The 25,913-nt window shown below is 38.5% G+C and overlaps 1 protein-coding gene across 1 annotated transcript in view; it reads right to left on the bottom strand.

The window, feature by feature from the left end:
• The window catches only part of LOC135467673 (fermitin family homolog 2-like), a 47,816-nt gene that overhangs the window by 8,925 nt on the left and 12,978 nt on the right, over positions 1-25,913 (bottom strand). The window contains exons 2-5 of the mRNA XM_064745472.1: positions 18,524-18,757; positions 7,276-7,478; positions 6,538-6,773; positions 5,908-6,010 (exon numbers count right to left, since the gene is read on the bottom strand). Of these exons, the coding sequence (XP_064601542.1) occupies positions 5,908-6,010; positions 6,538-6,773; positions 7,276-7,478; positions 18,524-18,757 (776 nt within the window). The remainder of the gene's footprint in view (positions 1-5,907; positions 6,011-6,537; positions 6,774-7,275; positions 7,479-18,523; positions 18,758-25,913) is intronic.

Below are 25,913 nucleotides of genomic sequence, written 5' to 3'. Positions count from 1 at the left end.
AAAAATATCAATAATTATCAATTATCAAGCTGCTAAATTACACTGATTAACACTCATAAATATTGAACAATCCATATCAGCTAACCTCTTATATAATTTAGGGTATGCAAGGGTGAGTGAGCCGGTCTCTTCACAATGTGAACTGTGTACCTTGGCCAAGTTTACAACAAGAAGCGCCTTTGTCTTGTACAGCTCTGAGAACCATGACTGCCTGAGAAACATTTTGTAACTTAAGTACATATCCATGTATGTAACAAATAACGATGAACTCTATGTTTCTCTACTCCGAATAAAACACAGAAATAAGAATACGTTATGGCCCATAAGCAGGGACAGTTTCAACGAAACACGTTTTCACTGAGACTTTATCAATATAAGATCATTTTGCACTCAATATTTCTGCATTGTAACATGAGGGAATGTTGAGGACAATGTTGAAATTTTGATGAAACACAATGTCGAAAGACTTCATGTTTTACATGAAAATTAAACAGTACCCGTAAGTAATAGTCGAATCTTGCTTTGTGGTTCAAGCTTCTCATGTGCCTAACTAGAATAAAACAGAAACTTTAGGGATACCTAAAACAGGGTGTAGATTTCAAAACTAAAAAAAAAAAAAAGGTACATGTATTAAATCACCTTTAATATTCCTATGAAGCAAACCCATTTTAATCTCATTCTCTTGCAATTAGCTCTTGAATGTACTGAGAATTTCAGGCATTCCTTCTTCCACTCCTAAACCATCATCCTGCTGTTAGCAATCCACAGTGGTTTCTAAGACTCTGACCCAAAGGGTCAAGTATGTCTACATGTGCTGGCCAGTCAGTGCATTTGGGTTCACTGTCGGTATAGTACATTAGAGCTGATGACTGAAGGAGGGAAAAACTACACTAACTTTTGGCTCTGTCCCCCTGAAAATCCCCTCCCCTAACTTCCCGCAGGTACATGCGTAGGTGCAACACATCCCAACGGTAAAGCTATACCAGACTGGTATGGGCAGCTCTGTCAGTCTAATTTCCTCTCCTAAAGGTTAGCCACTAATGCTGCCTTCCCGCTTTCTCTACCCTAACCTCTTCAATGCTCTTACACTCCTCCTCACAAACACACACACACAAACACACACACGCACCGCACACACACGCACACACACACACACAAAGCCCAAACAAATCAGTAACATAACTGTCACTCCACAGTGGCCTGTTTATTATCTCTTTCCAATCACTACTCTCTATATCTTCACATTGTGTCTCCTTGATGCAGCTCCTTCCATCAACAAGTTGCACATAAACATACATGTATATAGTATAGTATATGTACAATTTACTTTGTCTCATTATCCTTTTTTGTCCCTTTTCCCTGTCCTGCATCAGCTTTTCGTCAGCCCCGTCACAAAGCCGTCACCTTAGCCTCTTTCAATAATCAAGTACCACCATTTCCCCTTGAAGTTCCACCTTAGCCTGTTTTCCCATGAAATTCCACCTTCGCTCCTTTTCCCCCAACTTCCACTTTGGCCTATCCACCCACCCTAAAGTCTCAGCTTAGCATCTTTAATCACATTCCAGGTTAGCTCTTTTTCCCAGATCCTTACTAAACAACCATTTTCAGCCATATTACCTATCAATTTGTGCCAGTACCTTCATTTCTAACCACACACTAGTACTACTCCATTGCTACCTCAATCTGGCATTCCCATTCCTCTATCTCCCCACCCTCAAACCCCCTTCCCACCTACCATCTCCCCAAACAAGCAGAGACCTGACAGGGTGAATGTAACTGGAGTCCTGTTACAGCATCACTAACACATTCTGCCTCTTCATTTACTCTGCCCACCTATGACCCTAGCCTGTACCCCCTGCCTCAGTAGACAACACTGGCCACCATCCACCTCTCACCGGGTGCTCTCTGGTGCCTAGCCAGCTTTACAAATCAACCATGTACAGATCAACATGTACTTAGTTGTTTACGGAATCTGGCTTTCCTTCGCTCATAGCCCCTGTATCTTTTTTTTCTGCAGCATTCATATACAACCTAGCAGTACACAGCCATACATTGTGCTCAAGGCTGATCTTCAGGGCTGCTATATACAGTACTGCTGGAGGATAACAGTACTGCTGGAGAATAACAGTACTGCTGGAGAATAACAGTACTTTATTTGAACAAAATTTTGATGATGACAAAATCACTCGCTTTGCCTGATTCTGAGACTTGATCTTAGAAAGGCGTTTTGAGGATTTTCTGAAAGTCTTCACAGAAAAATTCGTGTTTCCGTGTCAAATTAATATTTAATGACCCTTATTTGCCTTGTTAAAAAAAGGCATAGGCAGTATTACCAATAAAAGCTTCATATCATCTGAACACATACTGTGTGATGATGTCCTCACAAGATACAACTGTTTGTAACTGATACCAAGGGGTGGTCAGCGTAGCCAGTCCATGCCCAGAGACGGAAACCTGCCTTAACCTGACACCATTTGGAGGAGAATTTAGAAAAGGCCTACTAAAATAAGTAGGTGTTGGCATTCACAGATTACTCTATCTGGCCTGGGTTATTTTGGTCCAAGGGTAAGGCTCGGAGGTGGGGAGGTGGAAAGGAAGAGGGTGAGAAAGAAGGGGGAATCTTCAGTCATGACTCATCATTTCCAATATATCCTGACTGGAACCATACTGAAGCATCTGTTCTGAACTCTGGAGCTGTTACCTGAGCCCAGCAGCCATATAATTAAATAGAAAATTCTGTCAGTTTTGCTTGAAGTCCAAACTGCTGATTCAGCAAAACTGTCAGGCCTTAACTTATTTATTGTTGAGTATCAATGTAGATTGAAGTCAGCCACACTGTGAAGCTGAATCTATAAACAACACATGTTTATGTTCATCTCAGCACTGGACAGCTGTAGTCTGACCATGATGACCAATGGTCAAGCCTCTTGGTCAAGTCTTTGGGACCACTGCCCTTACCTCTCCGGAACAGATTTCAACAGTTCATTCCACCCTAATTTCTTCCTAGAATCTAAACACAAGTCTTCCTGTGTCTGACACACCATATAAAGGTACTACTGTACATCAACATTTTTACAGTCCTGCCATAAGAAAACCAGTCCCTTTTTTTGCCACACAAATAATTATTAGCACCCCATATTAATAGCTTTCCCAGTTTTTTTTGATTAATTCAAGGTGAAGTTCAGCTTGTGTAACACATAAATTACACTGTGTGAACAATCTACTATTGTTACAATCTACTACAGTGCTTTTATATACTTTTTTACTCTACAAAGACATATATCAAAATAACTCATGCTGTTTAGAATAGGGTATTACTTACAGTATTAATATATTTGGGGCTGTACATCAGAGACATATATGTACTGTACATCAATTTCTATCCCATGTACCTCACATGTATTTCACTCTATCACTTCATGTCTTGATATATAAAGTTTCTGTGTAATATTTTGTAGTCCACTACTTTGACTGTTCCTCCAATAATTCATGACATATCTTTCCAGTGCCAATATGTTTCTCAATTTGACAATCCTACAAATAAGTCCATTCCTGAGTGTGAAGTCAGTAGGAAAGCCTCTCCTATCATGTTTGGGTTCCTCTGATGAATGGAACTCAGGTTCCTGTAATGCTATTTGGAAATATACCGTACATAAGATATATATCTATATGTGTATAAATTGTGACCTCACATACAAGTACTTTCATTTGAATTGTAATCCACCAGAAAAATACTGACAGTCCTGATCTATATCAGGACCTTGCATAATGAAATTTTACACAACACAACTTCTGTGAATGAAAGAAATTTGATGGAAAATTTTGTACATAACTTTTTACTGAAAAACCATCCTATTTTTGTTTAATTTACTTGATTAGTTCAGCTTAGCTGAGCCATAACATTTTCCAGAACTACCACGGCTCTAGATATGGCCCTGATAGTCCATGTATATAACCGATTGACCAGCATTCATATTTTGTACATTTGTTTCAACTGCAGTCCACGTACATTTAACCGATGGACCAGCATTCATATTTTGTACACTTGTTTTAACTGCAGTCCACGTACATTTAACCGATGGACCAGTATTTGTATTTTGTACATTTGTTTCAAGTGCAGCCCACGTACATTTAACCGATGGACCAGTATTTGTATTTTGTACATTTGTTTCAACTGCAGTCCACATACATTTAACCGATGGACCAGTATTCATATTTTGTACATTTGTTTCAACTGCAGTCCACATACATTTAACCGATGGACCAGTATTCATATTTTGTACATTTGTTTCAACTGCAGTCCACATACATTTAACCGATGGACCAATATTCGTATTTTGTACATTTGTTTCAACTGCAGTCCACATACAATTAACCGATGGAGCAATTTTCATATTTTGTACATTTGTTTCAACTGCAGCCCACATACATTTAACCGATGGGCCAATATTCATATTTTGTACATTTGTTTCAACTGCAGTCCACATACATTTAACCGATAGACCAGTATTTGTATTTTGTACATTTGTTTCAACTGCAGCCCACATACAATTAACCGATGGAGCAATTTTCATATTTTGTACATTTGTTTCAACTGCAGCCCACATACATTTAACCGATGGACCAATATTCATATTTTGTACATTTGTTTCAACTGCAGTCCACATACATTTAACCGATAGACCAGTATTTGTATTTTGTACATTTGTTTCAACTGCAGCCCACGTACATTTAACCGATGGACCAATATTCGTATTTTGTACATTTGTTTCAACTGCAGTCCACATACATTTAACCGATGGACCAATATTCGTATTTTGTACATTTGTTTCAACTGCAGTCCACATACATTTAACCGATGGACCAGTATTTGTATTTTGTACATTTGTTTCAAGTGCAGCCCACATACATTTAATCGATGGACCAGTATTTCAGCCCTGATACATTCAACTCTTGTCTTGGCTATGGTACAGAGTAGCACAGTATTGGGTGTGAAGTCTGTAAGAGTACCCATTATAACCTGGATCCTCACATAACAGTGAAGCTTCTTATAGCGTTACTGCCATCCATCAGGTGGAGGAGAGGAAGAGGGGGAGGGAGGGTGTTATTCATAGGACAGACTGACAGGGCTCACCTGAGACAAACCCCAGACCCCGAATGCAGGCTAAAATAGACCAGAACACAAGCTTCACACAGCCAGGCCATTCTCCAAACCCCTAACAGGTTGAGCACATGTCTTCTCTCCCAACAATCAGCATGGCAGGTGGTTTCAAGGTTAAATCACAGAGTACAGAACCAGAGACTGCAAACCTACTATACATTTGTAGACCTGTGTAGGTATACAAAAAACCTGCTGGCACAGAGCAAATCTGGAAGCAATATGGGTGCTAGGACAGTTTAAAGACTGGGTAATACTGAGGATGTAAACAGAGGATGTAAACAGAGCCCAGAGAATTGACGGCTTCACTTGTTTGTTTTATGCACTCTTTTGGGTTGTTGTCTTATTTTCTATTTTTTTCTCTGTTTCACTCATGTGCGTTATAAACTCACACAGGCAAATTGTATTTAACAGTCAAACTAGTCAACTCATCTGTGCTCTAATAACATGCCAGACGGATGACAACAACAACAACTTCTCTTCTATAAACAGCACTGTCAACCAATGAAGCACTGCTGAAGATGCAGTCTGAAGATGCATAATGCAATGCTTCTTTGCTCAGCTAAAGTCATTAAAATAAATTTCAAACTTCACCAAAGCACTTAAGTATCAGATGTTCTAGTTGTAAAGCATTTGTCTCAACATCACACGTAATGGGTGTTCGCAAAAGTTCAATTCCTTGCACCCTAAAAACAGGTCATCACATTTTAAATTTCAACTTCCATCAGGGGTTGGAGGGTTCAACTTACCTTGGGGTTAAGGTCATAGAAGCTGTAGAACTTGAATTTCAGCAGAATAATGTCATTCTCTCGGATACCTTGTTCCATAAGAGACCGTGAAGAGTCTAGCCATCTGGGAAAAATTTAAAAGATTCTTATCACTGAGATGAATATCAAACTCTCCAAATACATTTAGTACAAAATATGACGAGTACTAATCGTCATAAGACATCCTGCACATTAAAGGTCCCCATTATTTTGAAACATCAGACCTTTTACACATATTTCCAATACGTATCCTGTAAATATTTGGCTAAATATAAGAACTTGACAAACAACAGAAACTAAAAGACATAGACTACCCAATAGACAATGTCCAAATTGCAAACAAACTAAATGTAAACAACATTAGTGACATAAACAGTTTGTCAGATTCAGATTTTCTTACTCCAGGGCTGTAATCGCCACTATATGGCTGACTGGTGATGTGGCGTTAAGCTACAATCATTCATTCATCCCAGGGCCTTAACTGGTGTATTAGGGTCCGTATAATTTGTACAGGTAACAAATTTGTAACATCATTTGTAACAATTATGGACAAAACCATGAACCAGATCCGACAGAGCACTGATCAATGAAACTGAAACAAAATCAACTTACGCCCCGTTGACATAAGCTTTCTCCGAGAAAGACTTTGGTCTATATAACATTTCTAAGGCTTCTTTGGCAGGAAGCTGTGGACTGTTGGCTAAAGTTATATCCTGACAGCCCTCAAACGACAGGCTGTGCATAGAGCCCGGGGAGAGGGTGCCATTATATGTGGAGTACGGAGAAGACGAGGACATGTTGGGGGTGTAGGGGCTGCCCGGGGTGCCAGGCGTGCGCAACAATGTTCCCTAAAACACACAGAAAATAATAGGTTATGTTAACTTTTTTCACTAAGTCATTACTAGAATGACATAACGATAAACCATTACTGCAATGATATTATATTACTTCAGCTCATGAACTTTATGCAAAACAAAAGTAATGTTGCTTCAAAAACTTAAACCATTTTGCACTTAATGTTTCAGCATTTAATTACATCATTATGAATACTCCGGACGGTAATTTAGCTTTTGTAGAAGCAATTATTTTTAATACTGAATAATTGTTTAGGCCTACTTAACCATAACAACAGTGTTCAAGTCTATGGATGGAGGAAACTGGAATGCTCGCAGCAAATCACTTGTGGCCCTTGTGGCAAAAAGAAATCTATGGAAATGGTTCATATGAAATAACTTTTAAACATGTACATGTAGTTCAACCTCAATGTACATGCATGAGAAAATGAATAAAAATTAGTAAAGGTCTCCTGACGTTAGCTGTTTAACAATGTCTTGGAGGACTGCTTGTTACCTGAGGTGAGGGGGACATAGGGCTCCTGTTTGAGTAGGAGCTTGTGTTCAACCCTCCATCTATACTGTTAGAAGACAGGTGATGGTGGTTGTTAGACTGAGACGTTGGTGTTTCTCGGTCACGAGTCCTTTTCTTTAGATTCCTTTTTAATTCTTCTTTATTCATCTTCCTCATAAAGGACATTTCCTCTGGATTTCGGATACCTGGTGACAAAACACACAAATTTTAAAATAGCTAGTTCACTTATTTTAATGGAGTCTGATCCTGCACCAGAATATTTTAGTTACGTGTACATTTGTATGTGACGGCAACCAGCATTTGAAGATGAGGAAACAAAAGTCTGTCCACTGAAAACCACTGCTGGGAGTTGAATTCAAGCAGGCAACCCCAATGATCATGGCTGATTATCTGCAGCGAGAGTAGTACCTAATACACCTGAGCCAGCAGGAACCCAAGTAATTAAATTTACCATAAAATTTTTTATTGTGACAAGCATCTCACAGCATTATCTTCGCACAGCATACATTCACAGTTCAAACCCATCTTGTTGGTCTATTTATTTATCAAGAATATTTCACTTTTGCGACTGTGGCCAGCATTATGGTGGGAAGAAACCGGGCAAAGCCTGGAGGAAACACACAGCCATCCGCAAGATATCCTGTTGACAATACTCAAATAAAAAGATGCATACACATGTATATAGGTTTATATATGTGTATGTACAGAATGCTTTCAGTTTAACGCGGATCTTAAAAATGTTCAGTCATATGACAGTGATATACCTATACATGTGTGTATACATTAATATGCAATGATGAGCCCCAAACTGGTACACATCAATCATCATTCACTGTAAAATAAACATGTTGTTACCCCTCTCACATGGCACTTTATTATCTCTCATTCATCACTCATACACAGTTCCAACCTATAATGTGTTATCTGTAACAACACATACATGGAGATGAGTAAATATTGGGCTTCAAAATAACTAAGATCTTAATTTGAAAGACAGACATCATGCCTACATGTATATTGCCCTGTCCGAGTATAACATTTGACCTACATATAAATATTCAACCACAACTCTTTATTCATTCTGCCTGATTCTGAGAGTTATATTCATCTTATAAAGATATTTAAGGCTTGTTTGAAAGATAATAAGAAATCCTTCTGGGGATATGCAGGTTTTAACACTATTAGTAATATCTCAGAACATTTATTTGTGTCTAAAATTTAGTCTTCCCAGGATAATTTTTCGCGCAAAAATGTAGTCATTTTCCGAAAATATTGACCCAGTCCTGGTTTAGTGACAATTTTGTCATGCATCTCTCTGGATACCTTTAACTGCAATGTGAAAGAAGACTTTCTAAAAAGTGAACAGTAGCCATATAATCAGGCAGATGTGAGGGTGCATGTACAACTAAAACTGGTGATTTTTTTTATAGTGTTTCATTTTTAAAAGACATATGTTTTTCCCCCATAAAGACAATATAAGAATCTTGGCTGCAATGAAGGTGTGCCCTGATATAGGTGCGTGTATGCCTTAGGCAATGATTTAATCTACTTAATCTGCCAAATATAAGTAAAAATTTCCCAACCCTTAAATGAAATATCATGTGGTAAATTCACAAAAAAACAGATTTTGTTCTGCATGTAGTTGTAAAAACAGGTCGTCGAATAACCCTAGAGTTGGTTTTTACAAGTTTCCAGACGATTTGCCGATCAGGAAAGTGTGAATTCACAGGAACAGACGGAAGGGTTTTATACCCATCAAACACAGCCAAATCTTTGACTGGCCCGGATGGCCAGTTGATAGTGTCTGCTTCGAGGGAGATACAGAGCCAATCCTGGGTCAGTTCACAACTAAGACTTTAAAAGAGGAAGTTGAAGCTTCTTCACTTGGCATTCAGAATTAAGCAGAAGTGCAACAACTGGTTCACCCATACAAGTATAATGGTTTGGATGGGGCGGCTTGCTTGCCTTTAGCAAGTCGTCTCAGAGAAGCAGCACTACTGTACATAAAAGAGCAATGGAAATCCGTCATGCTACAAGGAGGCACATTACATGGGCTCTTAGGACTCCTTTGTAATCATATGATTCAAAAATTCTTCAGTACGACGTTCAACACCAAGCACTCACTTACTCACTCGCTCGCTCACTCACTCACTCTGCCGGGAAGACAGCAGTTGGGATAACAAATCCTGGCGGGCAGCTAAATTTAACAGCAGGGAGGAAAAAATAGGCTTTAAATATATATTTTTATTATCTCTGTTGTTTGGGATTGGTGGGTGTAAAAAACAAAGCGGCAGCTCATTTGTCATCAGGTTGACCAATCTTTGGTATGCCGGTAAAGTGAAAGAAAAGTAGATACAACCATGTGATGGCTCCAATTAATGTCGCTTTGATACATGCTATCACATTGGCTGTGTCTCTCCTGTGGACCAATGAGTGGCCTTCTAACAAATTGTGAACTGTGTACAACAACGCAATAGCAGTTTGATAGCTACAGGAAATGTTAGCGGTTTCTGACCAGCTACAGAGAACGATTAAAACTGAAAACAATTCAAAACTAATCGTGTTGCCTGACAGCGTTAATCAAGAATTAATGACTGGGGTTGAAATACTGGTTGTTGATTAAAATTACTCATCAAAGTTGCAAAAACAAGTGACATATCTTTAAATACTGCTCAGGGTAGGTGTGAAAGCAATCTTACATATTCACAATCCATCACTGTTTTAATCTCTGATTCAGATTACAAGGATTAGCAACACCGCAGGAAACAAAAAAAGATTAAAGTCACCCTTCATAACACCTGTTTGACGTGCTTAAGTAATTGCGGCCATAATATAACTAAGGAAAATTGTAAGAACACTTGTAAGAATTTGTTCAGTATTGCCTTGATTAAATGCACAAAAATTAATTCCCGTGAACCCATTTTTTGAAGTAAATCCACTCTGGGAAGACAAGGATATTTACTGTAAAGCCGTCAGGAGGAAAGTATATAGTAAATATTAAATCTTAGGTACACATGAAATGTAGACCAACAGTGAAACACGGGATAAAGCTATAGCTGAGCAGTCCGAATTGCCAGTGAGGTTGGAAATGCCTGGACAAAGATCAAATTCAATGTCTGAAAACTCAGAATAAGAAGTCTCACCAGAGATGTCAGTGTCACAAATTGGAACTTCAACGTTGTACGCAATAGGTTTAAATTGATATAGCAGTATATCTGCTTCTGCGTAGCTAGAATCCATCTCAAAAATGACATCATTCTGATACGAATTCCCAGGTTATATAGGCCAGCTAGACTTGGGTTGGCCATCTATGACTTCACCTGCAGAGCTTTATGACGCCCCGAGATTGGCTAGGGTAGTAAATCTATTGTTTTTGGCAGATTTAAAGTCAAAACTACCTTTCTCAGAGGCCCTCCTGGTAATATACTGTTAAACAGGTTATAATCTTCATACCTAGGACAAGCAGCTAAATCTGGACACTAATCTTTTAATATTAATACATTCGCATAAACATCCAAGGTTGTTTAGTTTTTCTAATGTCTACTGATGTCTGCTGAAGTATTATATCGGATCCAATGAATTAGAATAGATTAGATCATGCACAGAGATTTGATACTTTGATTTTAAACCATTTTCAAAAAATGAATGATGCACACTTGCATAGGTTGTGCATGAAGGAAGTGGTACAGATAACTGCTAATTATATCTATGCATAACTCATCTGTTGGTCTAATTTGCATAGTTGTGACCTTTATCTACAACATATTAATTAGCAATAACAATACAGGTATGAATAGGCAGCAGTATGACAGTACACAACATGCTTACTGCTTATAAAAGGAAAAAATAAATAAAAAGATAATAATAATAGTAAAAAGAAAATTCACAGAAAGAGAGGACAAAAGACAGTTTTACAGGTGATAACAGATTGAATTAACCACACCTCTGATACAGTATCAGACCTTGTCAGTTGCTAATTTGTTTATTGTTCCACATCATGATAAGTTTTTTGGTGGGAGATTGCATGCATGATTGCACATCCAGGCACAGGTAATACCTGATAGCTGGGATGTGTGTGGTATTGTTAAAACTGGGCACATCACAAGGGCAGATCAAAGTAGGCCGTTTACAAACAATGTGGTAATGTTACAGCGCAGGAGTGGCCAGCCAGCTGCCATAACACACCCCAATACCCTGTGTTTACAGACCAGAAAACTAGCTTTTCAAAAGGAGAAACATCAAATACAAGCCCAATAACATATCCTCGACACAGATGCCCTGGCACGTTAAAGAAGACTTGGACAGGGTCAATGCCGTTACACAGAACTGCTTCAACCCATCTCTTTTATCTACATCAAAGGACAATATTTAAAGGTGTGACACGGGATTATATGTGTTCTTTCTTTTTTTTTGAAACGGGGTTAGTAAAGGTATGTAAACGATGGGCAAGGAGATGGCCAAAAGACCAACATGACAACTTCTCAAAACTTAAAAATATCTGGTGTCTCTTATACTAAAAGTACACCACACACTCCGCAAACTGTCACCAGCCCGCCCACTGACAATACAGAACAGGTTCTCTTGTACATGTATACTTAAATAAATACCCAGGTATTTACGTGAGGTGCCCCAGAAGCTCTAGACACTTACTACATGTACTGTTATAGGCTAACAGGTCTGTTGCCTTCACTCTACACATTATCCCAAACATGTGAGAAGTCACATACCACAGAAAACTGGTTCATTCACCGCCTGTCAATAACACTCATACATCACTCCTTACTGTAGATGGACAGCTCAATGCTTAGCTCCCGGTTTTTGTGACTGAATGACCACTGGGTGGGCTATTTACACATCTAAGGAAGGACTGGGCATTCAGACCACAGTCAGCCTTTTTTTGTGTGCGTGTGAGTGTTGACTGACAAGTTCGGTGAGAAATCACTAAATGACAAAAGAAAATCAGTTTATCTGCCACATAACACAATTTCCACATCGTCCTCAAAACTTACTCTCTCGCTAGGCATTTACATCTACATGTGAGTACATCAGAAACTCTTTTACATATTCCACTAAGTACTGTGGTAACTACAACAACAACTGACACATAGTGATGCTTGAGTCATTACTTTGATTCAATTAAATCTACTTTCTTTTGGCTTAACTACGATTTAAAGCACCATTTTTGTTGGAGTCGCCATAGCAGCAAGTTCATCAGTTGGAAATGGAAACATTCAGTTTAATCTGCAGCAGTACCTTGATCAGAAAGCATTACAAACCACACAAAATGTACATCAGTAAGTGAATATAAAGCTTTTCACTAAACATGTTTTCTTTTTTTCTTTTTTCGTTTTAAGAGAGTACTTTTTCTTTTGTATGGATAAACCACTGGGATTACTACCCACACAAAATCCACATCAATATGTGAATATAAAGCTCTGACTAAAAATGTCAAGTACTTTATTTTCAGTGTTTTTTTTTTTTTGGTTTTTTTTGAAAAGCCATCAGGATATGATTTCATGCGCCCTACAGTATGCTAGATTCTGGGAGTCAGAGACAGCAATTGTTGGGGAGTTATAAAAGCAGTCTGAGCACATGTTTTCACTGAGCCTAACCCACAATTACCAGCCATTACAACATGAGGTTTTCTGCCTGGAGTGTGTGGATATCCGCTGACATTTCCTACCCCTGTAATTCCCAGGGTGAACCCACATCAGCCATCCATACCTCTGACAACAGTCAGCGATTAACCTAAAGTTCAATGCACCAAAATGACACAGTATGTAAGCCCACATCTACATGTACATCCATGTGTGTAACAGAAATCTAGAGCAAGGTCTGTATGGTACACACATATACTTCAAACGTTCTCAAAATCATAAAATAAATCAACTACTATAATTACTTAAGAAGTTTTATAAGTTATTCTTAAAATTTCAACTCCATTAGGAGACATTTCGTCTCAAAGGTGTCAGATTTCAGAAAACTTCACAAGAGATCAGTCATGTAAATATATCCTTACATCAGGACATCATAAATCACAGCTTGCTTACACAAATATTGCAATTCTTATACATGTACTACAGAAAAGGTCACACGTAGCATAATTTGTCTTAATATATATACACTGTACTTCACTTTTTTCACCCTAATTTGTTATCTAATTGGGGATTTGTAACATACCCAGGACTACATGAATTTCTCTCATACAGGTGCATGAATGATGTCAGTGACTCTGTAACTCTTTAACATTTTCAACCACTAAATCAATTTCTTCAGTGGAATTTATACGTACAATTATTTGGAAAATGATTTGCTTGTCACTTAAGATGCAAGCTTCAAAAAACTCTGCAAATTAATTCTCTATGTCACATACTAGTAGTTCTCTCGGAATGCTCCAAAATATCGATCAGAGGTGGCTGAAAAGGTTGAAGATTTAGTCTTTTTGTGGGGAAACCTTTGCACCACAGCCTGTTGCAAGCTAGTGCCCTTTGTATGTATGGGATTACAATACAAGACTATCATGTACACGGCATTGACAGATCTATAACTAATGCAATGTTCACGATGTGTCATTTGCCATTTAGACCAGTTGAATGGAAATAGGAGAAACATTTGTTCATATGAATTGTCCCTTAAAATCCAAAGAACTTTCCCCCATATTATGTTCAGCAAATGAGCTAGTCAAACAGGGCTTGGTGTGAACAGGGCTGAACATAGTCTAAACTACTGTAATGTATCACAGCATTTATGAATTGAAGACCTTATGTAAGGGAGGCCAAAATAAGTACATGTACTTGTAAATGGAAATTGAAGCTTTTGCAAGTATGCAGCATAGATCATCTCCTTATGCATGAATGTTTTACTGCAACCTTGGATTATCAGGTAGGACTAAGGAATTGAATTGATAAGAATCGCAGGCCTGTTCCATGACTCAATCCAGATATATAACAGAAACCCCCCAGTATCCAGGATACTTGGCTGAGAAACATTTACTTAAGCCTGCAAAGGTTAAGTAGTTTGAGGAGCATGTTAATGTTGGGATGGCTTAATACACCAGCTCCAGTCTGTAAGAGCAAAGATTAGAGGCCTTTTCAATCTGTCACTGTGCCAGAGTAATCTTAAGCAAGGTCTGTAACAACGATTGGTCTCAAATCAACACCTCTCAAGGCAGCTAGCCAGGGACTAATTAATGTTTATCTTTCAGTGCAGAGATGTGCACATTCAATTAAGAACATTCCATGAATCTTAAACATAACTGTCACAGACAAACCAAGGATATGGCTATATCTACAATGCAGTAGAGCTTCTCATGAGGAATAGCCTAGCAACACCTTCAAGAATTAAACACCTGTGCACTGTACCATAAAAACAGTTGCCAGTGGCAATTATGAAGATTGGGTCACTCATCATCCGAGAAAAACATTGAAATTGCTTGTAAATTCATTGAGGCTTGACAGAGGCAAGGAGTATTCAACTGTGTCATGTATATGTAGTACTGGCTAATAGAATACAGAATAAAAAATGCACCCCCCATATATAAATTTAAGTTTTCTTACTAATGCTTATTAGCAGTCTTGGTCTTGTCTGTTGTACATGTATATGTAATTGTCAGGGTTGGATGCAAATGACACATCCTCAGTGGGTGATTTTGAAAATAAATAACACAAGAATGAAAAACTTTCTCTGCATATTCTGACTTTTAAAAAGAAATTAAAGCTGTTAGGTTCCTTACAGCGATACTGGTGGCCAAGCTTCAATGCCCACTTGAATGTAAAATGAGAAAACACTATGAAAGTACTGCACTGAACTAATCTGCCATGATCAGAAAAATTAAGCTTTGGAAAGCATCTCTTTACCAACAGATTTTAACACAAGTAACGACAAATAGCTTTATTCAACTGCCGATGTACAAACAATGGAAAATTCAACAGATTCAGCCTGCATGTTCAAAGTGTCACATTATTTACAAACACAGGCAACATGGAGAAAAAGCATGACAAAAATGAAAAATAATCAACTGGGCTCGAACTCCCCCCCCCCCCCCCCACCAGATATCATATACAATGCTCTGGTGCTGACAACCACCACAGCATCTTGACAGAGTCAGGCCTTGGCAATCACCACACCTGGCTAAGTATGTACATTTCAGGTTGCTCGACACACAGTATGCAATCATCCCACTCGTTTGGTTTGCCTGGGCTCAGTTCAGTGTTCAGAGTGGGCGAGGACAGAGTGCATGTAGACAGGAAGTGTTGGGAGACTATAAAGATATGAAATTTTGGTCTAAATAGTCAGAAGGAATAAGCGATGTTGTGTGTTGTTTTCTTTAAAAAGATCCTCAGTCCAAAGTGTTGTTGCTTTTCTGTGTGGCATCCTAAAGCCCGTCTCTTCCTTACGGGCACGTAAGGTCCACACCTGAACAGAAACTGGAAACCGTGACATTTCTTTCACAGCTGAATTCGGCCAAACAAGAATAACATGTTTTGGACTCGTCATGATCTAAGATACATATGTGGATAGACATTTTTCATATATTTCGCCATGGCTTTGGACTTATATTCCTCATAGCACGAGGGTATGGGGGAATGCTGTCGGGATTGTTGAGAATTACCCATGATGCATTGCGATTAGGGCTGGCTTTATGTGCAAACATTAAAACTGTCTGTTGATAGCTGTTGGGTGGGAGGGAGAGTTGTTCATTTCTCGGTCTGAGTGACAGGCGGCCGGTCTATGGGGCAGGTTACCTGCAGCACATGTATAGTAATACACAGTTACCGCCAAAGTCTATGTTGAATGCGCAGACTTACATTTCTATTTCTGAAGTAAGGTGGTGTTACTTAAATATTTCTAGTGAGAAAACTATAGATCGTAGCTCAAATCTGTTGGCATGCACCAGAATCTACGTCTTGGGTTACAATTTGGTGCAGGTGTCAGATTTGTAGCTTTTGTAGTTCACGAGTTACAGGCCATTGAAATTACATGACTAAAAAAAAGTCTTTGACCATATCTCAAAGAGTTACAAAGATAGGCAAAATCCACATAAACCAGAATATATGAAAATATTATCAAACTTAGACGCTCTTTATGGTGTCATAAGTTCGACCCATGGGGACCTTCCAAAGTTTTCATTGCCTGTCCAAGATTGTTTTCAAACTTGCTCTAACTGAGATCACTCTACAAGTATGTCAAATTTCAAAAGAATCTGTTTTTTGGTTCTTGAGAAGAAGATTTTTTAACAGTTCTGATCAAAATCCAAGATGGCCACCATGTCACGAGACCAAGGTTAACCAAAAACAGCCAAAATGTAGCCTTGTTCCTAAAATCATCAACTTTCACCAACATCCAATAAAAGCTTTCTTATTACAGTTCTTAAAGCTTTCAAAAAGATTTTTAAAAAAATGGAAACGAAAAATAATAAAAATCCAATTGATATCTATCACAGCACAGAATGCTTGGCCACCTAAACATGAAAACATATATCAAATTGCTAAACAACTGTGTTGACAGCCTACACAGACTTTACTCTCAAGTGTTTTAGCTACAGCCAATGTAAAAACAGTGATGCAGCTTACTATAATATGGTGCACCATGACCCAGGCATTTCAACACATGCACAACTGCACTATCACTATATGCACAGAGCGCTTTCACTGTTAATTCCTTGTTCTGAGGGAGGCCTCAAAATAGCGCCGCAGCCTGAGACTGCATAAAACCTCAAATAAAGTGGACAAAAAAGAGGTGGTTAGAGACCGGTTGGGTGAAGTGAGAGACTAGGGAAAGTTTTACCACATGTTATTCATCTGACTGGCCACTCAACAGGCACTGTGCTCAAATACCTCCACCAGACTGACAACCAGCATAACTTCACCCTCTCCCCCCACCCCTTCCAACCTTTTCCCCCACCCTACAGCTAACATCCTTACTTTGCTGATTTCAGGCGGGCTAAGGTAGACATAACAGCATAATGCAGCTTAGCTGGTGGCTTATCCAAATAAACATATCTATAAAGCCTAAATGACCATAAGCAGTTTGATGGGTTTGATGAGCTGGGCGTTAGGCATCAGACAAGACTAAACAATACAGTTATTATGTACATATGCACTCTTATGAACATGTATCCCTTACATACTCTGAACTAGAATAGCACATCATTATACACTGTTTACATGGTAGTCACAAATATAGCTAACCGTTTTAATTTCAGTGTTGATTTCTGGAGCAGAAACCAAGTGTAAAACAGAATCCCTACCGACTTGCATTCTGACCAAAATAAATGACTAAACTAGTAAATACAATACAAGTTTGCTTTATGAGTCATGAGTGTAAATATTGTTTTGACTGAAGATATATCAAGTTGTCTGCTTCCCTGTTGTCAGGAATACCTACATCTACATCTATCTGTGTAAGCCAGACATAAGGAGAAATGTAGAATTACAAACAGCTGAGCGTGCCAAAAATGTTATGACAGTGCTTGGTGTACATTAAGCACAAGATGTACCCCTACTACATATACCCAGGATAAAATGCATTTATGCTTACCCCCAGATATCCTAAAAGTGGGGTACAAATTGATCTGTTGGGAATCTAATAAATCATGCCAAAGCTATCAAAATACACCATATGAGTCACGAGGATTACAGAAAAATTCTATCAAGCAAATGAAAGATGCCATGGTGACATTCAAAGTCATTGCTTTACTTCTTATGAACAACTTAATGCGCATAAAAGATCTCATTTCATCCTAATTTAAGTAACTATTGTGTTCAATTTACTTTATTCTTGAGGTGATTTTTACATTTATAACTTTAAGTCTGTATATATGCTGATACATTTATGTAAAATTAATATTAACCATTTTGTACAATTTCAATCGTGGTTCAACGTGATGACTAAAGTTAAAACCTTGACTACTTCAGATGATTTTTTTCACATTTATATAAGCCATTGACCTTTTGTATTTTCTTCAAAACCAACTGTATTTCCAAGGGAGTACCAAACTGATAATGTAACTATAAAGCATACAATCCATTTACATACATGTATGTCTGTCCTTTGTTCTGGTTTTTTAACCATTTGATCTTGCCAGATGTACTGATAAACACCTGATGAAAAGCAGCTTTGTGTATTGCAAAACTACAAAAAAACTAAAGTATATGCAAATCAGGCAATAATAATGGCAGAAACAGGCACTGCAGTAGTTCCAAAAAGTTCCACTAGAATCGTTACTCACCTAACTCCTTGCATGTCTGCCGCACGGCACTGAACACCTTAACAGAGCAGTCCACCCTGAGGTCTAACAACTGTAAGTCAGGTAACTGGACACGCAGACTTTTGTGCATGGGTGTGAACTGTAATCGTGCATCTGCCTGAACCCCATATTGGTCAAGGGTTGACCGCGAATGACCCAGCCACATGTTCTTCTCTGGCCACCATAATGCGTGATCTGACCAATCCAAGGCAATGTCTGCAACAACAACAACAGATTCATTAATCACTGGCTTAAGTAGAGGTGTCGGTAACATTATGATCCATCTGTAACACAAAATCACTGCAAATATTCCTGTCAACTGTCATTTTATTTATTTACTTATTTGTTTGATTGGTGTTTTACGCCGCACTCAAGAATATTTCACTTATACAACAGCAGCCAGCATAATGGTGGGAGTAAACCGGGCAGAGCCCGGGGGAAATCCAGGACCATCCACAGGTTGCTGGCAGACCTTCCCACTTATGGCCGGAGAGGAAGCCAGCATGAGCTGGACTTGAACTCACAACGACCGCATTTTTGAGAGACTCCTGGTCACTAGGCTGCACTACACCGCTAACCAACTGAGTCAACTGTCATGAAACCAAGACAGCAAATATCTACAAAAATAATAATCAGTGGTTTATGTAATAGGATGGTAAATATTCCACCAATAGTGGTACATCTGAGAGGGCAAATATCCCCACAAATTCTAAAAATGGTGCAACTTTGTGTAAAGGCAAAATGGCAAATGCACGTATCTCCAATAATAGTGGAACTAAGATGGCAAATATTCTGCCGATAACTGTACAACAAATACAGCACATATCCCCCACTGACAATAGCAAATTGAAATACCTCCACAAATAATAGTGCAAAAGAGTTGGCAATTAAATATTTTCACCAAAAATATTACACAAGAGGGCAAATATTCCCGTCAATGACAGTGCAATAGGGATGGCAAAGTTCCCCACCAACAACAGCCCAAACAAGATGGCATATAACCTCACAAATAAGGGTAAAACTGAAAGGTCAATTAACCCTATCACCCTAGAGTGAAACATGTTCAGATCATAATGACACTACTGTTGAGTTTTGATTCAGGACCAGACACTATTCACACTGGACAGTATATTATCCATATTCGCCATACAAAAGAATCTTGGTCAATTACCACTACTGTGATTCTTTAACCTTTTCCCATATTTGCAAGGTGTTTATTCAAGCATATTCAAGCAAGGCATTACTCTGTACAGACTGATACAATTATACTTTTCATGAAGCCCTGAAGCTGGCCAATATACTTTTTGTCGACAAAATCAAATTAAAAAGGTGCATAAACTGCACTAAAAGTTGCTCTTTCATATGCAAAAAGGTTGAGGAATTAAGATAAACACATTTTTGACTTCATTAACAATCAAACAGGTCTCCCCTCTCCAAAAATCTTCTGCTGTGCCAACATGTGCTTGTAAAATGGATAACACAATGTCAAAAGTACAGACATGCGGAATTGTCATATTTTCCACGATAGATCATTTAAGTTCCACATCCACTGATGCATCTTTTTGTGAAGAATATCCACATAAATTAACATGTACTTGTACTTATATGTAAAAGAGTTAAATACATTTTGATAGAAGACCATAAAATACATACATAAGTATTAAGTTTAACTGATTAACATTTTGATCCATTGATCTGTATGTAGGGCCATCCATCTTCAAGCACATGTATGTGAATGCTTTTACCATGACAAATTCTGGTTACAGGCAGACAGACAAGCTGAATTTGAACCACTATCCATGGTGGCCATGTATCAAAGCCTTATCTCCATTGTCTCTTATTCAACAGTCAGCCAACCTTTCTCAGCTCTGCATGCCTATGAATAATGTACCCATCTTACCCATGCACAGACAATAAACTTGATAGGTGCTGATTTATGTGCATGTGTTTTAGTTCACTTAGAAAATAATGGGGGGTTGAGGCTGAAAGTCAGAGTTCTTGTGGAATTGGGAACTCAGGTCTTTTGCCTGCCTTACATTCAGGTACAGTAGAAGGTAATTTTGTGAGGTGTTCCGGAGTCGAATATCTTTTTGCCTGATTTATATGTTCATGTACACTGTGTTAAAGGGGAATTTACTAATCCACGTCAAAAAATAAAGTTAACCTTACACATAAGATAACCACAGATATAATATCCTGTTGGACTTCTGTTCAATGAAAATTCACTCTTTAACAGACTGCAGGTATAAATCTATAGACATTCTTCATATAAATGTTTAGGGAAATGCGGGAGGCAAATTGCCGAGATTCACATATATGAACAGGAGAAACACGTATGTGCTCTATCATCACCTCAATTTAACATATGATTTATTTAACAGAACATGTCAACTGCCTCAGGCCGTCACACAAGCCCAGGAAGAAAAATTGAGGAGCAAAAGTATATAAAGTGGGAGGGGTCTGCTGGAATGTAAGGTTATCTAGCCTTTGGCTATCAGAGTGATTAAATCAAATACAATTGCCACTACAAAATATACAAATATGAAACAGCACTACAAGTAGTTGCTGAACTTTACAATGTTTATTGCTCAGGGCCACAGGATATGTAAATATAATAACATTAGTATAATTATATGTTAAATATCTTCACCTGGAAGTCACAGGCATTAATTTGTGGCATTATGTTAACCCCAGGTATGCTGGCTTTCTTACCAGCCCCTCCTTTCTTATTGCATGTGGTTCACAGAAAGGTCACCCCCTCCTCCAATCCCCGACCAAACACTTTGCTGCACACCAGCCTGTAAGGAGTTGTAGAAACCCCAGAGCACCGGCCCACAGCCGTTAAAACCATTCAGATCTCTATTTCAGGATTCCTTGCTTAAAAATACCAGCTGTCTGCCAAGGCACAAGCAGTGATTAACCCATAGTGTCAATGAAACCATAAATACATAATAGTTTACAGTAGCTCTAGCCTAAAGTGCAAATCCACAACAGTAGATATATACATGCGCAGTCTGATGGTGCATCCAGATAGATGTCAAACCCATCTTTAGATATATACATGTATATGTATAAACATGATGAATACATGTATTATTATGTGAATTTAGGTGTAAAACTTGAAGGACTGAGCAACCAAAATACTCAAGCCAGGGTCTAGAACTGTAGCATGTAAAGTTAAAAAGCCAATACATGTAAAACACTACATGGCTATGGACTTGTTCCCATGCCACACCACTGTAGCCCTAAGCTAGAAATTGACTGAACTTAATGTTACCCCGACAATCACCCTGGGAGATGTATGTCAAAAGTAAGAAAAAACAATCTATTATTACTTGTGATATATTCAAGGACATTTCATTTATTTAGCAATGCTTTCTTGCTGATATATATATACATAGATAGATACATGTAGATATATCAAATATCATACTGTTGTATGATTGTATATTTATTATTAAACCTGATATATTTATATTTGTAGATTCAACCTCTCCATGTATCAATTAACAAACCCTTTAAGGATCATCTCCGGAATTCCTGGATGGCATACATGAGAGGAGAGGCCACCAGCACAAACGGGAGGATCCCTACACCCACTTGGCAGCATGTTTTGGATTGGATCAAGACTGTGTTTGTGTATACTTTCGAGGCAAATATGGATTTGTTACAATGTTTGTCATATATTTTGTCAAATAAACTTTTATTTCATTCCTCAAGTAATGTACAAAGCCTAAATTCATGGGTCTAGTCAGGCTATTTATGCCACCGAGTACTTTGACTTGCTGGATGCTCTAGTCTACTACATCTCATCAGCGAATGCGACAAAATGTAAAAGAAAAAATCGTGGAAATCAAGTACCCATCATGAAAGCAAGGATCATGTACTCTATTGTCAGCCAGTAGGTTTTCACTAACGTTGCACGTGACGTGCTGTCTCAGCCATCGCTGTGTTGTTACATCAACAGGACAGCCTATCTCCCACGTCACGCGGTTAGAGGTCATATTCTTTAGGGCTCTGCCCGTTTTCAACATGTGCTCAAATCAAGCGACTGGAAAATGTACGTGAAATTTTACGCAGATCTTTTGGCCTAATTCACACTATTTCTCACACTACTCGTCAGCGATAAATATTCTGAACCTAATTTACAATAGAACTTATTATCTTTAGATTTTTAAGTCTCGTGAACGCATGGTGTAGGTGTCCAGTAAATCTGATTAATAGTGAAGTCGTCAAATTTCCACGGCCACGTGTATTGACAGCACGTAGCCCTGTCTAACGAGAGATTCTACTGGCCAAAGCACAGTGGAACACAGCTCATAAGTGCATATTTCACAATTGCAGCATATCCACATCTGAGACACCATGTTGCAAGTGAAAACTTTCGGTTTGTTGAATATTGTAGTTTATAGGCCTACCAATGTGGGCTAAGTTTTAAACCGGCATTGGAAAGCTGTCGTTCAATAGCACAAAAAGTCAGCGTAATCTAATCTCCCCAGGCATTCCTCCCCAGCTTGTCCAGGTCTTCAGAATCCCTCAGGTAATCCCCTACTCCCCACAGAGAGTTTACTCCTTAAAACCATATCCCTTGCAAGGCACGCTAGTATACAATGTCTGAAATTGTGTCTGTAATTATTGAGAACGTCTGGTACTAAAATACCCATCACCGTGGCCATGTTTGTTCACACTTAAGTACATGCAAGCAGCAGTGAAAAATGAGCAGAAGAGGTATGGAATTTGGAATACTAGCTCAGGGTAAAATCGAAAGTTGAAATGCTCAGATGCATTATTTTATCTATACACCTATATGTACATGAATGAATACCATGCTAATACTAAGACAAAATACTGAGAAATTAATCATTTCCATGCATTCACAGAGCTCTTTCTCTTCCTTTCAAAACCTTTTTTTTTAAGGCACAATACAACCATTTGTCAGCTAGTTCTGAAGAGGTTTGTTTGCCAGTCACATTACTGACAAATTGACTTACAAGTTTACACATCAATGATCACCAAAGAAGTGACCACATTAGCAACAATATCTCAATGTAATCAGGGTGCTCCGTCAGTACTAGTACCACCCTATCACACCAGCTGGTGTGTCTTTAGTCAAAACAGTCTTTCTTTGTGGATGTCAGAGATAGGCACCAAGATTAGAGCAGTGGAAAATATAGACAATAACACAGGCTCAGATCAATATCAACATCAGGCTGTATTTTACAGTACTCTAGCCTTCCCTGTGGACTTCGCCCTGCTCAGAGAAATTTGATGGTTGGGTAAAGTGTAGGGAAGGAGGCTGAGTGGCAGGGCTAACACTCATTAACTAACCCCCAACTGAGCAGGAGCTTGATAGCATCAGAGCAGAGATAAATTGACTGGCAATGGTGATATAATACACTGCACAGGACTCATCAATATTCATGTCCCTGCCTTTTATCACCTGGCCCATCGCCCTTCTGAAGACGCTTGGAACTATTCCAAACCGCAATTCTTAGATGGATTAATGTGATACTTTCGAACATTAAAGGAATAATGATATTATAGAAAACAGCTGACTGTCTGTCATTCAGTAAAAGTCCAGGAGCATACAGAATTTGAACATACTGCAATCCATTCTATGATAAATAGATTAATTCATTAACACTTACATAAATATTTAAATCTATATTCTTTTTAATGGATGAATCAAAACCTGAAGGAACTACAATCAGTCTAAATGTAGAAAGTTGTAAATTTGGTCTGAACGTCAGCCTGCAATATAGGAATCCTCCTCAATCTACATTCAGATTTTCAACTTGCTATGTTAAAGGGTTCTTATTTCACAGAGAACAGTGACTATTAATTGAATCACAAGCAGGATCTTCAAACTTAAAAGCCTCGACAATTTGGCTATAAGTATCTTGATCAACATGCTCCCCACATGATCGAGATAAAGGGTATCTTGTAAAGGGTCCGTGTGTCTGATGTACAACCTGAGGAGACTTTGGGCACCAAGGAGGGCCGGAAGTCAGGTAGAAACTAACACCATCATCTTATCACAAGGAAATGCTGGTTTACCAATGGCCAGCAAAAGGCAAGATGGGTTATCCTAGGGTACATGTATGCACACATCAGTCAACAGCTGTGGCAATCTACATGTACCTTTAAGCCATAGTGTGTTGGATGCTCTTTAACAGACAGCTGCATACACATTAAGAAAAAAAAGTCCTAGAAATGGCTGACATTGTATGTATAAATTTATTTATCGGACTGTTGCTTAACGCCATGCTCAAGAACGTTTCCCTTATACGATGACGGTCAGGTTTATGGGTGGAGGAACCTTGATTGCCAAAGTTAATCCTCCTCCTTTTGGCAGAAACTTCACAAATCACAGCCTCATTTGGTCAGAGACAAAGGCAGCGAGGATCACTGCAGTCCGGCCTAATGTAAGTGACGTACTTACAATGTATATACCAGAATAAAAGTTTTCTGGCTTGACAATAATGATTTTGTTTCTTTCCCTTTCTACTGTTCTCCTCTGGCAGCCCTATAGTGTAAAACTATAATTTTGGAACAGAAAATCCACAATGCCACTGAGATTACAGCGAAACAAGAACTCGTGTGCTTGTACTGCTAAATTAGAATCCTCTACAAACTGTACAACTAAATACTACAGACTGTTAAGATGGACAATCTGACTGCAGATGGCACTGCTGCAGACAATGGCCATGGTCAATCAATCTGCAGATAACAGCTGATTGAGTTAGGATTTCAAGTGTTCCTTCAGACAAGGGCTTTCTGTGACCATCTTGAGATTCTCCAGACTTGAGCTCACAACTGATCTCATTACCAGCTCTGAGTGGTGACCAATCTATTTACAGAACTCTGGACAACATGGTTATGGTGTCACTGATACCATAGTCCTCTTCCCTTGTTAGCTTTAGGCTGCAAAATCAGGCAGGAATTCCCCAAGCAGCTGGCAGGACAAGACAGTTAGACATTCTGACATTAGCTCCAGCTTTGTGTTACACATCCGACAATTAAACGGATTAGTGGGAAAATCACCTACACTAAAGGACAAACCAATGTCAAGCTAGCTTTTGACAATTCCTAAATATAATGTTTGCGCTGGTAATTTCATAATGCCTTTAATTTAACAACACCTATCCAACTACTAAACTGACTATATTTTACAGAAGAAAATTTTTTATTTTATTTTTAATTTTTATTTTTTAATTATTCTTTTCTTTCCTCTAGGAAAGCAATTTTAAAAGCTACGTGTACATGTGTCTTGGAGACAGATCTTGAAAATCAATTCTACTACATGTATATCGTTTTTAGACCAACAGCTGTAGTAACTGTATCGCAGACATTCATTATAACTGTAATTTTA

This window comes from Liolophura sinensis, chromosome 6, assembly GCF_032854445.1.
Source record: "Liolophura sinensis isolate JHLJ2023 chromosome 6, CUHK_Ljap_v2, whole genome shotgun sequence".
Lineage (NCBI taxonomy): Eukaryota > Metazoa > Mollusca > Polyplacophora > Chitonida > Chitonidae > Liolophura > Liolophura sinensis.
This window is presented reverse-complemented; position numbering and strand designations above follow the sequence as displayed.